At 43.0% G+C, this 16,845-nt stretch overlaps 1 protein-coding gene across 1 annotated transcript in view; it reads left to right on the top strand.

Annotated features, from left to right (window-relative positions):
* KIAA1549L (KIAA1549 like) overlaps positions 1-16,845 on the top strand; it is a 136,245-nt gene that overhangs the window by 45,416 nt on the left and 73,984 nt on the right. The window contains 1 exon segment of the mRNA XM_036383582.2: positions 13,747-14,079. Coding sequence (XP_036239475.2) covers positions 13,747-14,079 — 333 coding nt within the window.

Raw genomic sequence — 16,845 nt, 5'->3', positions numbered from 1 at the left:
TTGTTTACTTTGGTTACTGAAACTGCAGCTTCTCACAAGGAAAAATCCTAAGAAAGGATTTTTCATGAAAGATGTCTGCGACAGATCTTAATGCTGATCCTTTTACTGATTAAACTCTTAATTGAGTAAAATGAATAATAAATGGCTGCATGACATGAGAGTTTTAGCACCTTCTTCCCCCATGCCTTTTCCCTTCATATATCTATTTAATTTTTAAGAAATAACCTGTATTCTTTAGTTCCCCTGGTTATCCCTATCTCATTTGAATGAGCTCATATCAATAACAATACCAGCATAGAGCAGATTAATGGAAAACCTTCTTAAATACTACATAGTGCATGTGTTTGACAGTGTAGCAGTAAAGCTCCTAAAATCCTGGTTGGGCTGAGGGCTTTAAAATCCAGATATTCAGTTATACTGACATGAATGCAAAATGTTTCCACAGTGTGTGTACAAAGGAAAAGCCTGTCTGAGTATGGCATCTTCTTTCTCTTTTTGTTAGAAGTGACTGTGCATGTCCCTAAAGATTAACTGAGTGGCTGGGAAGAAATTAGGGTCTGCTTTTGTTGGAGGCTGTTTTTAGAAATAGCTCCCAGAAATTTTTGGAGAACAGAATCTTCTGAAACTTTAGCAGAAAAGAGCAGCAATCAAGTGACAAGAAATATTGTGGCAGTACCCAAAGTGGGTCACAGAGATGGGATTTTTGGGGGTTTAGTTCTGAGTTAAGCTAGAAGTCAAAAAGATGGGGTTCAGCTGGGGATGCAAGAGGAAGATTTTTGATTTCTGCCCTACCAGAGCCATGTTTGCCATTCAGTGTGATGGAGCATGTGAGTTCCACGAGCAAGCACAGCAGAAGGCAGCCAAGAAACTCACATTACTGTGGAGGGAAAAATGCATCTTATTTGGTTTTTTTTGAACTTTTCAGAGGGAATATTTTACTTACTCTCTATTCAAACCCTCAAATCTTTCTCCTGTACCTTGGAGAGTTGAATCAGGAGACCTAGCAACTTGTGCAGTGCTTTTCACCATCTGGAAATGGCATCATCTTTTCTTTCTAATAATGCCCTTTCTTCCAGGCAGTGTCTGATTTTTGAGAAACCAGCTGGTCACTGGATAATGGTTAACCATTTACAATTAAAAGTGACTTCAGCTATTAGTGGAATATTGTTGGCCCTGTAGCAGTGATCCTGCTTTTTTAAATGGTTTTTTTAGGGCTCCTGTCATTTCACAGGGAAGATGTTGTCTAATGATCTGACAGAAAATGCTAATGCCTTTATCTCAGGGAGAAGAATCAACTTCTTCACACCACAACACCCATTAGTTGTGACATTTTTTGTGCTTAGGCAGCCAATGCAAGCACAGAGCTGCTGCCTTTGGGTGCATCCACCTGCTTTATCCCTGTGTTTGGCTCTTCCTGAGTTTTGGGTTTGCTGCTTGGATACCTGGGAATTAAAATCCCAAATGATTCAGACAGATCCATCATTTTTGCAGGAAATAGGTGAGGAGCAGGTGCAGACACCTTGTCCTGGTGGTGATTTGAGTGTTCATTGCTCCCAGGGGAGCTCCCTGCAGCTGGGCTGGGAGCTAAAGTAATTCTGCAGCGTTTTTGTGAACCCCACAGTTTGCCAAGGTTCCTATTGATTTTTCAGATTCAAAAGCAATTCTCAAATATTTGCATCTGTGTGATGTTTCTTCTGGATTTTGGACTGAAAAGTGAGATTTGACTGGGCAGTTTTTTAACATTTTTGCCATCAGTGACTGGGCTCTCCCTTACTGCTTTTAGCCTCTTATTCTCTGTCCATGAGTGTGGCTGATTTTTTTTGTTCTGGACAGTAGAGATAAATATTTGGATTTGTTTCCAAGAGATGATAAAAGAGAATGAGGCAACATATTGTTAGAAACCTGAGCTATTGACACTTTTATGCAGCAAAGAAAAGACCCTGAAAATAAAGACTAATGGGCTGTGCACAGTGAAAGTCATAGAAAATAGAAATAACTTTTAAACAGCTTCATGATAGTTTCTAGCCTGAGCCAAGTCTTTGTTTACTGTAGAACAGACAAGGAGCTTAAGAATTAATTAGCTAGTTGATATGCACAGTTCATGAATGTGTAAAGGATATTGCACTTTATGTTGAATACCCACAGCAGGTCATAGCAAAGTTGCAGGCTGATTTGTTGTTCAGGAGAATTTTATTGCTGCCTGTCATCATGACTTGACCTCAGGATGTTCTCTGACTGCTTCCTGGAAGCTGAAAGTTTGCTCCACATGAGAGTGTTTTTCCCTTTTTGAGACTGGGCCTTTGCTACATTTGTAAAAGGTAGGAATCAAAGGGCAATATTGAACTAAAAAACAAAAATCAGATTTTTTTTTTAAAAAGAGATTGCTTTAAAATGAATAATTTTTGAAAAGTCTATATGTAAGGAAGAACAAGGTGTTGTATTTTTCTTTTGTGTTGTATTATTGACTTTTTCCCAGGTTTCTGTCCTTTTAAAGTGGGGAGAGAGGAAAATCCCAAAGCCTTATAAAGCAGCTTTCAGTGCTGTCCCTTACCTTCAGTGCTGTCTATCCTGCTCCAGAATAGTTTTTCTAATCTAAGAAAAAACAGCATTTTATGTGGACTCTTTTCCAGCAACACCTTATGTTTGTAGTCCCATCCATGGTCATAAGGAGGATTCCCCTCCAAAGAAGAATGGCCCAAAATTTCAAGTCAATATTTGTCTATTGGATCATTGATATATTCAATATTTTAACCTTTCTCCCTTTTGGGGCTGTGCAATAGCCTGCACTTTTTTGGGTTCAGTAATCACATTGTATGCCAGGATAGGTAAACACTGTTTTTTTGGTGCAGATCTTGAAGAGAAAATGGAATTTGGATTTGATTATTTTGTTGCATTTTGTAAAAAATGGTATGTCATTTGCTCTTTTCTCACCCTCTCTTCAGTATGACCTGAAAGCTTTCTAATCTAAAAATCAATATAATAATTTTTTTTTTTTACGGGCAGAGACTTCTGTACTTTGAAAGCATTATCAGTGGGGCAACCTTGAACCCTGTGCAGACAGAGAAAGCAGGATACTTCTGTGTGTGACCTACATTTCTTTCCTGGTCTTCACCTCTTTATCCTTCATCACAGGCAGTGGAAAGAGCTGGAAAAGCAGCAAAAGGCATGGTGGGAACCTGGGTCCTTGTGTTGATGCTGTGAGCTTGGCACCTCTGAGATTGCATCTCTCCTAAGGCAGGAATAACTTCTCTCCTGGTTATCTGCTGGAACAGAGCCCAAACAGGATCTGCCCCCAGGGGAAGCACAGGGCTGCCCAGGGCACAGCCTCCCTGCCTGCCCTCCACATCTTGGCCTGAAATAGGCACTGAAAAGCTCACAGAGCTTGTGTGTGTGTGTATGAGTGCTACCTCCACAAACTGCAACTCCAAAGCTCTGAAATAAGTTGAAATTAATAAGAATGAGGGTGCTAACCCCTGAGCTCAGTTAGCAGCAGCAGTGGCTGAAGGTGCTGGTGCTGCCAGCCTGTTTGTCACCTCCTCTCTGCTGAGCTGTGGCCCCTCTGGCACCCCAGGCATGTCAGGAGCCATGTGAATGTTTGAATATACCTGCACATCCTTGTTTTGGTGTCCTGGTTTAGCCTCCTGCTGCTGCAGCCCCAGGCTGGGTCTCACTTCTGGGGGGAGGCGTTGGCTGAGCTGCTCCTGGTCCAGAGGGTCTTCTCTGCTCCTGGGCTGTGGCCTCAAATGTTCCCTTGAAGATGTTCCTGGGTTGGTGAGCAGAAAGCTTTTTGGCTCAAGGGAACATTCACAATTGCTCAACAAGCATGTCAGAATATATTGTATTATGTAATTTGGCCCACAGTTCAACCTTTTGGAAGCGCTGTCGTTTCTTTAGGAAAGTTCTGCAAACAATAGTTTTATTTTTTTCCTTTGGAGAATAATCTAAAGGGCTTTTAGTAGGAGCTCTCTTCTGTCTCCTTTTGTGCTGACTTTGGTGGGGAGTTTAAATTCTGAAAGCTTTATTAAAGGAGTAGCTTCTAGTTAAGAAAATACATATTTCTGTTGCATATAATAATAAAGCTGTACTACTATTACTATTATTGGCTTCTTTGGCTCTGCCTAACTCCAGAGCCTAAGAAGATCAGAGTTTGCAACCCAAACTCTTCTCATGCTTTTTGAGAATTTGATGCCATCCTTTTAGTCTATCCTAGCTCTGAAAATTTAAAATAAGTAAAGAACTTTAACCAGTCCTGTGAAAATGTCATATGCTTAAAAATCATGTCATTTAAAAACAATTTAGCTTTCTTTTTTCCCCCACAATTTCAATAATTCAGAATTTCCATGTAAAGAATGAAAAATCAACTACTAATATAGTGTGTTTTACTTAATATTTTTTGGGCTGTGTTTCTTTTGTTTTTCCCATGAAAAGCCTCTCAAATAGGATAACAATGAAAACTTGTGAATCCTTCTAGAATCTCGACACTGATTGGCCACTGAGTGAAAACAACTCACAGCAGAATCCAATGAAACAATCTCCAATTTTATCTTGTAAAACTCAAGGTAAAATAGCAGGAGAACTGGCAGCTTTGCTGTCGGTATGCTCCCAAATGACCTTGAAATTTTTTGCTACATTGTTCATTAAATCATTAATGCTGATGCTAGCAGTGTCTACAGCAACTTTCCTGAATACACACAATTCCTTTGCAAAGGTTTGTGCAAATGTCTGTTTACAAATAAAGAGGTAAGCAGCATGCTAAAGCAGGTTGTCAGGCTCACAAAGGTATTGATCCTGAAAGTGTTGCTGAAAAAGCTCTAAAAATTAATTAAAACTTAAAAAATAAATACATAAAATAATAACAAATACATACATGTACGCATCATTTATTCACTTCAATCATTTGAAAAACCAGATCAGCTCAGGCAGAAATGATCATGGGGAGGTTCAGCAGGCTCAAGGGCAGAGCCCTTGGAGCAGGTTCTTGCAGGGAATCAGGACTCCTGGACAACTAACCAATATGATTAAGCAGAAGCCATTTATTGTTTACATGATGCACTATTGATACATTCTAGAACTGCTGCACACGCATTTCCTGATTGGTGCCTCTGTCTTGTGCACAGGTTCTGCATGCACTCCTCAGAGTATGTGACTGGTTACAGGCCAGGTGCTTCACCACCCTCTTTTATCCAGTTCTTGTGGTCTTGGCATTCTGCTTCTCAGCCTTTTCTTTCTTAATTTTGCACAATTTATGTCTTGGTAACCTTGATGCATTGCAGAGGGCTCTGATAGGAATAACTACAAGCGGTTTGGCTGGGGCACAACGTGGCCTGAGTTGTTGAAACACGTTGCTGCAGGTTGTGGTTTCTGTGTGATTTTCTGCAGTTATCCCGTGGCATGGTGTGGTGATGAACCCTCCTCCCTTGCACTCTCATTTCCTAAGGATCCAGCTGAGCATCTGCTCTGAATCCAGCGTGCAGATGATTATTGTATTTGGGTTGCTCCCAGATGAAGGAAGGAATGAATCTGACTCCATGTTCTCAGAAGGCTAATTTATTATTTTATGATACTATATTATATTAAAGAATACTATACTAAACTGTACTAAAGAATACAGAAAGGATACTTAGAGAAGGCTAAAAGGATAACAATGAAAACTTGTGAATCCTTCTAGAATTTCGACACTGATTGGCCACTGAGTGAAAACAACTCACAGCAGAATCCAATGAAACAATCTCCAAACACATTCCAAAGCAGCAAAACACAGGAGAAGCAAATCAGATAATTATTTTTTTTTTCCTTTTTCTCTGAGGCTTCTCAGTTTCCCAGGAGAAAAATCCTGGATGAAGGGATTTTTCCAGTAAATGTGAATGCCACAGATGATGCTGCTGGGATCACTGCTGGCAGAGTTGTCCCCACTGCCACCAGAGCGTGGTTTTGTCACCCTGGCTGATCCATTGCACTGCTCAAAACCTCCCTCTCGCTGCTGGAGCAGATTAAAGCCTCCCAGCAGCGCCTCCTGGGTGGCAGAGGGGACACTTTGGAGCCCCAGGCCAGGCTGGCACTTGGGACAAGTCACAGCTGCCTGTGGCTTCCCAGAGCAGGGCTGGTGACAGTCGTGGAGCTCCCGAATCCCTGCAGCTGACGTTTGGGCCGGGCAAGCCAGCAAGACAGGCCATGCCAAAAGCTTTTTTGGCAAAAAGTGCATTTTTCTTGCAGCCCTGTATTTTAATTGATAGCCAAGAGGTTGTCCCTGATGTGGTGCTGGAGCGTTGGGACCCAAAGGGAACTTACACTGTGAGGGCAAGGAAAGTTCACCACCATCCCAAACAGAAAATTTCTGCTTTGGTTTTTATGTGTATAAACACATGGCAGTGCAACTGAAATGACCAAATATTGTGCCCTAACGTTTTTCTATTATTTGTTATGAAGTCCAAACTTTTGTTTGTTGAGAAGGAAACCTTGTGCAATGTCTCAATCTCCTCACAGAGATTTTCCCTCACAGTAAAACTGTTTCATTTCAACAGAATTCTGATGGTATCAGGAAAAATATTTTTTCCTGGTTGTCAAAAATAAATTAATAATAGTTTTCAGTTATAATTTTCTAAGATCACTGGAAAAAGGGCTTTTTTTTTGATGTAATGGTTGTTTTTTACTGTCTGGCTCTTGTAGACATTGATAAAAACCTCCATTGACCCTAAAACCTCCATCTCAGCTTTACATATATTACTATATCCTAAAACCTTAAACTCTAAGTTTCCCACCATGTGATATTACACACTTCTATTCAAACTCCACACCCACAATCCCAGTTCTATAATTCCATTTTGGAAGCCTTATCCACAGCCTCAAGTCAAATGCAGTATTCTCTTGAGGGTCTGTGCCTTTCAGCACAGAAAGTCTGAAATTCTTAGCATCCAGGGTTCCAGGAGCTAGCATGTAAACAATCTCAGCTGTTGGTAAAATAATCTGGGTTTACATCCATCAGGACAGAATTTTGGGTTTGGAAGGTCAAGATCTAATCTGGGAAAAGTTACAGCTGAAACAAATGTGAGAAGATGTCTGTTGAAACACTTAACTTTTCCTAGAATCTGCCTGAAAAAAATGGATATTAATGAGATACCTGTGAAGAACAGGATTTAGTTTTCTGGTTTCTTTACCTTCCCTCTTTTGCAGTTTTCTCTGGCCCTCCACCATCCTTTCCTGCTGTGGTAGCTGTGGGTTTGGCAGCTGCCAAAACCACCTTTGTATCCCTTCCAGTGTGATGCTGGTGCTCCCTCCAAGCAGATTTCCTGGAGGATGAGCACAAAGCACACTGACCAGAGGAGCAGGCATGGCTTGGCCTGTGGGAACCAGGACTCAGGATAGGTGTCTTGTAGGTTGGCTTGTTGTCAGGGCTAGAAAACACTTGTTAATTGTTTTGCAAAAAGCGTGTAATTAAGCTGCAAAGGCCTGTGGAATGATGAGATGTATGGGATACATAGGTTGTGATGTAATGATCTCATCAATGTATAACTGGGATAACATATGATGAAGGCATAGTTTTTGCCATTCTGTACAGTGAGCAAGATTTTGATATGCTACATAGCTATTTTTATAAATGCTTTGCTGAGCATTTGTATTTTTGTTCTTAGCATATTTCACATTCTTTGGCTCATGAAATCTGTATTTTTGTGCCATTTTTCCAATTGTAAACTCTTAATGAATAATGAAAAAAATGACAGCATTAGGAAAACTCTGAAGTGGTGCTATCATCATACAGTGTAGGCTTAATGCTCTTCAATGGAAGTAAATTGCAGAACCCTGTGATTAGGGTGTACATTTTTCCACTGGTGTAAAAGAGATTACTGTTAATTTCTGTTAATTCTGTTAATTTTTTCTTATCGTATCCCCTACCAGTCATATCTGACCTTTGGGCACTCAATCTCTTGTGGTAAAACAATAGTAAGTGGGAAGCATCGTACTTTTGAGGAGGAGAACAAATGCTTTTTTTGGTATGTTAGTGGCATTGTTTTAAAGAAAAAGAGAAGGTGTAGCCCTGGGAGAGCCCTATCTGGTACTGGATAGAGTGGGGTAAAGTGCTGAAGGGTCTCTCAGCAATACTTGTAGGTGGCTTGTTGTTCCTCTTGAATCCTAGAATCATGAAGGTTGGAAAAGAGATCCTGAGATCATTGGGTCCAACCTTTGGCCGAACCATCACCATCCCAACTAAACCACAGCACTAAGTGCCTCATTGAGCCATTTCTTGAACACTCCCAGGGATGGGGACTCCACCACCTCCCTAGGCAGCCCCTTCCCATGCTGGACAACCCTTTCTGTGAAGCAATTCCTGCTGTGTCCAACCTGGACCTCTCCTGGTGCAGCTTGAGGCCATGTCAGTTTAGGAAGGGCCCCTCAGGTTGGGAAGGATGTTGAGATGCTCGAGCACATCCAGAGGAGGGCAAGGAGGCTGGTGAGGGGCTTGGAACACAAACCCTGTTAGGAATGTTTGAAGGAACTGGGGGTGTTTAGCCTGGAGAAGAGGAGGCTTAGAGGTGACCTCATTGCTCTCTACATCTTCCTGAAGGGAGGCTGTAGACAAGTGGGATTGGTCTCTTCCACCAGGCAGCACTGACAGAACCAGAGGGCACAGGCTCCAGCTATGTCAGGGAAGGTATAGGTTGGATATTAGGAAAATTTTTTCACCAGAAGAATAATAATGTGCTGGAATGCTCTTCCCAGGGAGGTGGTAGAATCACCATCTCTGGGTGTGTTTCAAGAGACTGGACATGGCACTTGGTGCTATAGTCTAATTGAGGTCTTAGGGCATTGGTTGGACTCCCTGATCTTAGAGGTCTCTTCCAACCTCATTGTTCTGTGATTCTGTGTGATTCTGTGTCCTCTCATCCTGTCACCGGTTGCCTTGGAGGAGAGGCTGATCCCCACCTGTCTCCACCCTTCTGTCAGGCAGTTCTAGAGAGTGATAAGGTCACCTCAAGCCTCCTTTTCTCCAGGCTGAGCACTCTCAGCTTCCTCAGCTGCTCCTTCAGACCCTTTACAAGTTTTATTGCCCTTCTCTGGACACATTCCTGAGGGGCCCAGAACTGGACACAATGCCCAGTACAGGGGGACAGCCACTGCCCTGCTCCTGCTGGATATTTCTGATCCACACCAGGTGCCATTGGTCTCCTTGCCCACCTGGGCACACCCTGGCTTGAATTCAGCTGCTGTTGACCAGCACCCCCAGCTCCTTTTCCCTTTCCAGTCACTCCTCCCCCAGCCTGGATCACTCCACGGGGTTGTTGTGACTCAAGCACAGGACCTCGTACTTCACCTTTCTGAACCTCATCCTGTTGGCCTCAGCTCATGCCTCCAGTGTGTCCAGATCCCTCTGCAGGGGCCTCCTACCCTCCAGCAGTTCAACACTCCAGCCCAACTTAATGCTGCCTGTGAGCTTCCCAAGGATACCCTTGATCTCCTCACCCAGACCATCAGTAAAGATAATAAACAGGTTGGTTTATTATCTTTAAATATTTTTTATTTGAAGATAATAAACACTGATCCCTAATGACTGTCCCCAGCTGGATGTGGCACCATCCCCACCACTCTCTGGGCCCAGCCATCCAGCCAGTTCTCAACCTTGCCCATGTCCAAGGCATGGCCTGCCAGCTTTCCCAGGAGAATGTTTGGGAGACATTCTCAAAGGCTTAGCTGAAGTGTTTGTTTGCAAGCAATTGTATTTCTCACAGTCTGATTTTTTATAAGGTATCTTTGGAGGTACTCTCCCTGAGGGCTGATTGATTTATGTTTGGATTGCTTATGTTTGGATTTCTGCTGTGCTTTAATGGCTACAACTAGTCTATATAGGTATTATTTTATTCCTAAAATTTAGCCTTTACAGTACTTAATAGCAGTTGGGGACTTTTTTGTCATTTTTTTGGGTCTTTTTTCTTTTGGTCTTTTTTTTTTTGTCTCAAAAATGAATAATTTAAGCAATTTGATTGGAAAATTGAAATTCTGTCCTCTGTATGCTGAAGGTTATGAAAAGATACATACTTGACATATAATGGGGAAGATGTCTTTGTCAGTCATGCAATAAAATTTCTGAGAGTGCTCTTTATCAGCTTCACTTTTAAATGTTATCAGTCCAGGTGATCTGTAAGTAATGCAACCAAAGTTGAGACAACAACAATCTTCTGCTGTTGAAGATGCCTTTGAGCTGATATTTTGTATTGACTCGGAAGTGGCAGAACAACATTGTTAGAGTGATGAAGGGTGATGAAGGTGATGAAAGACGTTGAGGGCAAGATGTGGAGGAAGTGACTGAAGTCCCTTGGCTTGCTCAGCCTAGAGAAGAGAAGGTGAGAGGTGCCCTCGAGGCATCCAACACCTCCCTCATGGGGACCCTCACTTTATTAAAGGGGAGAGGTGAGGGTCCTTATCACGCCTTTAGGTGTGCACAGAAGTGCTCAGAAATGTAGAAAACATGGTTTTCTCCAAACTGGACTGATTTTTAACTTCCTGCTCTGGCATATTGGAAATGTTCCTCATTATTGCTAATGGTAAGGTGCCTCATCAGCGATGGCTGTTGTAATGAGGTTACTGCTAGATGGATTTTGGGATGGTTGCAGGTGGTGGTTCATCAGTAGGCTGAGATATGAAAGAATAACAGGTAATCTAGAGGCAGGAGGAGCAGCTACTGGTGTGTACCAGCAGTGGCTCAGTGCACAGTGCATGCTGTGGGGAGCTCTCATTGTGGCTTTCCCGTTGATTTGTATTGGTTGTCTCCTCCTTCATCAAGTGTGCTCAGCTGTTGATAGATTTAGAAGTGCAATGTTTTCCTCCCTGCCCTTTTTTCCATGATGCAGTCCTGGTTTGCACAGTTTTTGATAGGGAGCTGTAGTGCTTGGGGCTATCCTAACAATTCTCAAGCACAGAGTACATCCTTCAGTTTCAACTCCATGTGTTGTGTCTGTCTGGTTCCTACCAAGATGCTGAATTTATGGCAGTTTGAAACAGATGCTGGCAATCAATATCTTTCCATAGGCATAGAATGAAAGAAAATCTGCTGCAGTGGAATGCAGCATCACACATAGGTTGCAGCAAATTGTGTAATTTTCTTAATGCTTCAGTAACTCGGGAGCTTGACTTCATTAATGGGCGTGAACAGAGAAGCTGGCAGTTGGTAGGGAATGGAGGGAACAAGAACTGAAGGACTGGAATAAAGAAGTGGCTAGAGGATAATTTATTTGGTGTTTTATCTTCTTTGCAATATTTGAACTTTTCTTCACTTCTTGTCAATATGAGGTAACATCAATGCTTTTTTCGAGGTTTATGTTGTCTCTTTGCTTGTAATCATTCTCATTAAACCAATGTGTGAAGAAATGTGTGAAGAATGGTGCAGACTGTGAGAGGATTGATGCTGATAGGTTTTGCTGTTTTGGAAAAGTAGAAAACATTGACTTGCTCAAGTCCCCTTTAGGACTTGTGCTAGATTAGTTTTAGGACTAAGTGCTAAAAGAAATCCCACATGAAGGCTTTTCAGTCATTTTTCAGTTCTGGTGAAACAAGACAGTCAGAGGTGCAACAGGTTGGGTAATGATGACTTCACCAGCAGAGATATTTAAGCTGCAGGTTGCCTAAAGTCTGGTTTTGCAAAGCACATCAGCTACTTCTTAATTTCAGGCACGTGTTTGAATCCATTCTAGCTGAGCAAAATTCATCTCATCTTCTTTCCTACCTTCTGTTAAAAATCTGCCAGACTCACAAGGAAGGAAAAGCCACCAAAACACAGTCTAGAACACAATGTGCCTTCCAACATAGGGTGGAGCATGGAGAGTATCAGAAAACAGGCCACACCAGTCTGCAGTCCCCCTGAGGACACATCAGCACCCAAGGCCCAAGTACAAAAATGTCCCTTCTGTGCTGCAAACCTCTCCTTGTGGGTCAAGTTCCCTGGTGGACTCTGCAGCCTCCTGTCCAGCCTGCCCTGCTGACCTTCTGGAGCAGCTCCATAAAAGTGGATTGGGCTCCCTGTTCCCCTGCTTGTCCCTCCTTGCCATATGTGGCCCTGTGTCTCCCTCCCTTTGCTTTTCTCCAGATCAGCTGTGTACAAGTTAACCTGTGTCAAGTGGAAGGTCTGGGGACTTTGGTTGCTTGGAGGGCAGAGCTCTGTTCTGTTGCCCATCCTGGAGCTGCTTCTCTAAACCAAATTGTTTCTGGAGACTATAAGTATTCTTGCATCTCAGTGAAGGAGATAGTAATGGCTGTTTTTCACCATGGCTTAATAAAATTCTTAAATACAGGGATAAAATGGGAGATCTCGCATTGTTTTGAGATCTTTTGAGAAAAAAGACAAAAGATTGTCTTTTTTTTTTTTTTTAGAGAGAGAAAATGCTGAACATAATTCCAGCACATTCCTGTGGAATGCACACGGGAGCCTGAAGGAGCTGGTTTCTAATCATCTGCTGTGGCCTGTGCATATGGAGGATGGTGGTGTAAAAACTTAGGAGGAAAGAAAACTCTAGAAAGAAAGAAACTTAGCTTTAAATAGGTGCAGCATGACCCATTCTCCTCCCTTGTGCTATAAGGTCTCCTGCTGCTGGCTCCTGTCCATGTGGGCTGATCTCAGTTGGTGCTGTTGGGTCTGCTGACCCTTGGGTTCGTGGGTGGCTGGAGCCAGTGTCCAGCCCATTTTATGTGTCTCAAGATCTGCTCTGCTTGCTTTTCCACACCATTATGTTGAGTTATTCACGGGGCTGTGGAGGAGGTTGGCATCCCCTGTGTCTGATCCAGATGTGCTGCAGCTGGAGGGCAGGATTTAGCTCCATGTTTTCCCTCTGCTTGGCTATGCAAGGGGACACAGATTGGCATGGTACCAAGTGCCACGACTGAGGTTTGATCTATTGTTTTGATGTGGGGGAAGGGAAAAAGAAACCCCACCACCTTAAATTTTACCCTTGAGTGAATCTTAATCTTTGAATTAGTACAAATGTGAGTGTTCCCATTCTGTGATTTTAGGATAACTGTAATCATTTCAAGAAAACAAAGCCTAGGAACATTATGGTGTTGAATGCAGAGTAAACTGGTACTTGAAATGATATGTTGAGCATCTGCACATGTCAAAAAAAAAAGTGTTTAATGTCCTATTTTGTTTTGGATCTTGCCCCCCTCTCCTCTTGTTCATCCCTGTTTTATTTTCTTCCTTTTGTGCCTGTAATTGCGCGCGTTATTAGAGCTGGCAGGATGAGCACCTCCAGATGCATCCTGCAGGAACACAGCCAGTGCTGACTCTATTCCCATGTCAGACTGCATGCCAAAGCAGTGAAGCTTGCTTGTCAAAACCCATTCCCTTTCTGTACTGCTTCTAAACCCATCTTCTCATGCAGTGTTTTGACATAGGGTGACTCATGATAACCTCAAGAATTGTCCCAGGCTTAAGGATGTGTCTTTTAGTATGTTGAGACATCCCTGGTAAAAGTAGGATTTTGGAATAGCATGGCCAAGGCAGCTTTCCTTATTCTTCTGTCAGATGAAACAAGTTGAGGGGTTTAAAATCTGTTGTGTTGAACCTTTCACTAGGTTTCATGTTTGTGTTGTTATTTTTTTTTTGTAAATCTTCTCTGAATTTTTATGCACTCTGAAAAAAACAACAACAAAAAAAATTAATTTGTTTTACCAAACTTAATGCATTTTGTGTTGGGATTTGTAGCAACAAGATAACAACTCTTCATTTGGGGGAAGAATATGCTCATTTTACTTATTATTTTACAGGTGTCAGGCAACAGCATGTCAATGATGCTCCTTCTACAGGATCTTTTCCTAACTGGAGATCTATACTATCACCAACACGGCCTTCCACAGAAACCAAGACTCCCTCAGTAGCTGATCTTTCCCTGGGACAGACTTTGGAGAACGCAGACTTGCTTCAGATGATCAGAACAACGCTGACTGGCGCCCGTGCCAGGACTTTGGATCAGATGCACCTGTCACCCTCCCTGTACCAGGGCAGCGGGAGCAGTGCACCCCAGGAACCCGCTGAGGTCTCAGCTGAGTCGCCTCTGAGGCCGTCGTCTCACGATGCAGATGACACAGCTGCTCTAACAGGTTTGCCTCAGCTTGGTATGTTTGCCACACTGCCCACCACACCACCAGTGACACATTTGGGTACAGCTGTGCCATCTCAGCCAGTGCCATTAGAAACCACCCTCCATTTCCAGAGAAAGCACAACAGGATCAGACATGCTTGCCGCTGTTCCATCACCATCATTCTCCTCATTGGTAATCCAGTCACCTCATGCCATTAACTTTTCTAAACCAGTTGTACTGCCCATCCAAGTGCCTTTGTCTGCAGATCCTGAAGGTTTCCTCAGCACAGATTCAGCTAGCTCGCAGGTTAGTGAAAGCAGGAATAGTGCTCTAAGCATGGTGCATTCCAGTGTGGTGAATCACAGAAGGGTCCCAACTTGTTTATGAGGGCCATGCTTTTCATTGGATCAACAACAGTGCATTTCACAGAGTTAGTGGGAAAGGACCTCTTTGTCATCTGCATATTCTGATATTCCTGGGTAAAAATGCATCAGTCTTCCCTGACAGTAATTTTCAAAAGTTTGTCATGGTTCCTTGATGAGAGTATGTAAAATGTCTAATTTCCAAAAATTTGTCATGGTTCCTTGATGAGAGTATGTAAAATGTCTCTTCTACTGGGGCCATTTAGGGCAGCACTGACTGGCAGAATTAGTGGTACCACTCTTCTGTCATCATCAGTTTTTCAGGATAAAGCAGCTGTTCCCACATCAGTCTTCCATGCTGCGGGTACTCCACATCTAACACCGCCAATGAATCACTCTCAGTCTTTCACAGCACTGACTAATTCCACTACAGCCTCTCACCCTGCACCTTTCATGTCATCAGCCTCCAAGAGCTCGGCTGAGGTCTCCAGCTCAGCACAGAGCACAGAGTCCTCCCTTTTGCTGCCAATATCACTTTTTCCAGATGCAAAGCACGCTCGCAGTGCAGTGCTGCCAGTAGGAGAATTTAGAAGCAAAACAGATTTTCTCTTTAGAAATGCAGCACACTCCTCTCCAACAAACCCAAGGTCTCCCTTGCTAATGGAGACAAACGAGGTGTTTACTGGGGCAGCACGCACAGTCAGTCCCAGGGTGGCAGCAGCCAACCAGGACAGGCTGCAGATCCCTCCCTCTGCTGCCTCTGAATCAGAATTTTGCAGAAATTGGACTGATGGAACTTAACAGGCAAATAGCATGAGACTCCCAGCTGCTTCAGCCCTGATCTCCCATATCCTGGTGGCTTTCCTGTGGCAAGGACAGCTCAAGAGCCTTTCACAAGAGGAGTGACAGCAAAGATGTCCATGAACTTTAATGCTAATAATGTTCTGCATTATGGAACTCAGCTTCACAAAGTTTCTCCAGGTATCCAAACTTGTGCACTCCTCACAGGATCAAGGATACTAGACACTTTTGGAGATGGCCATGATGACTCTTGATCTAGCTGCAGTGCCATTAATTACTTCCCCTGTATGCCTTTCCAAACCTGAACCTGCTACCACAAATACTTCTGCCACCACTGCTTTTGTGACTACCCATCTTCCACCCATCTTCTCTTTGGAGATGCAGAATGTTCAGATGTAACTGCAAATGAAGACAGAAGGATGAGAGTACCCACTCATGTGACCCCACGTGCAGAATATTAATCTCCAAGAGCTTGAAATCATTTAACCTCTGGTCAGGCTTTGCATTCAGTTGATAAAAAGCCACTCGCCTCTGTCATGCCTCCAGCATGGGGTATGCTGCCATCACTTGTTTCCATGACAACAGTGATGGGCAGCCACAGTTCTGGCTCTTCCAGGATTTTGAATGCAGACTCTGAAAGCAATTTAGATCCTGTCAGCCTTCCCAAAGTTGTAACTTCAGTTTCTACGTGGACCAATAAAGCATTGCTGTCTGCAGCTGGCATTAGTATTCCTTTGGTAAAAACTTCAGTCCAAATGGAATAAAGGGAAGTTACTCCAAGTACTTTTCCATTGGAAGATGAGTGCTATGCACCATACTCAGTAGTGTCAAGTCTGCAAAACAAAATTAATACAAATCACCAGCCTCTCTTCTCCACCTCTTCAGCAAACGGTACATATACATCCTATAGTCAAAACATTTCAAATTTACCCTTTCCTGAAAAGAATAACTTTTCAGAATTTGATGTAGATGCTCTTGCACTGAAAACATCTCCCGTTCAGTATTCATCCATTGCTACTGCATTGACAATGCCTGACACTCTGCAAAAAAAAGCAAGGAAACATGGCTGAAAACAGTGCTGATTTCTTCTGTGTTGGAGACGTTCCTATCAGTATACATGAGGAAGTACCTCTCCCTTTCCATGTGCCTCCTGTTAATGCTGCAGGTGCTTTCCCTAATTCTCTAGAATCCCAAACAAGTGATGCTGGAAAGATTACTGATGGTAACATTAGGCACAGCACCGATGTTGGTTTTTCAGCTCACTGACAGCTTGGCTGCTTCAGCCCCAAACAGAAGCAGTGTCACCCTCAGCACATTGCCAGCCCAGTCCCCCTTCCCTCTCACCAAGCCTTCTGGTTAAGAAGGCTGAACTCTCTCTCAACTCTCTTGAATGTTTTATCTGAGAAGACAGTGGTTCTGGGAATTTTCCAGAATTTGCAGATAACCAGTTGAGTCCCGTGGTTATTTGTTTATGGCTGATAAATATCCAGCCACATTCAGTGAGGAGGAGTGGGACACAAGTGCTACAAGTCATAGTCTAGCTCCCAGTAACATATCTAATAGGGCTACCAAGGGCATCCCATTGCAAACCCCTACCACCAGTGCTCTGCAGTCAAGTCAT

The sequence above is a fragment of the Molothrus ater genome, chromosome 6, assembly GCF_012460135.2.
Source record: "Molothrus ater isolate BHLD 08-10-18 breed brown headed cowbird chromosome 6, BPBGC_Mater_1.1, whole genome shotgun sequence".
Lineage (NCBI taxonomy): Eukaryota > Metazoa > Chordata > Aves > Passeriformes > Icteridae > Molothrus > Molothrus ater.
Note: the sequence above shows the minus strand (reverse complement) of the source record. Positions and strands in the feature narration are given on the sequence as shown.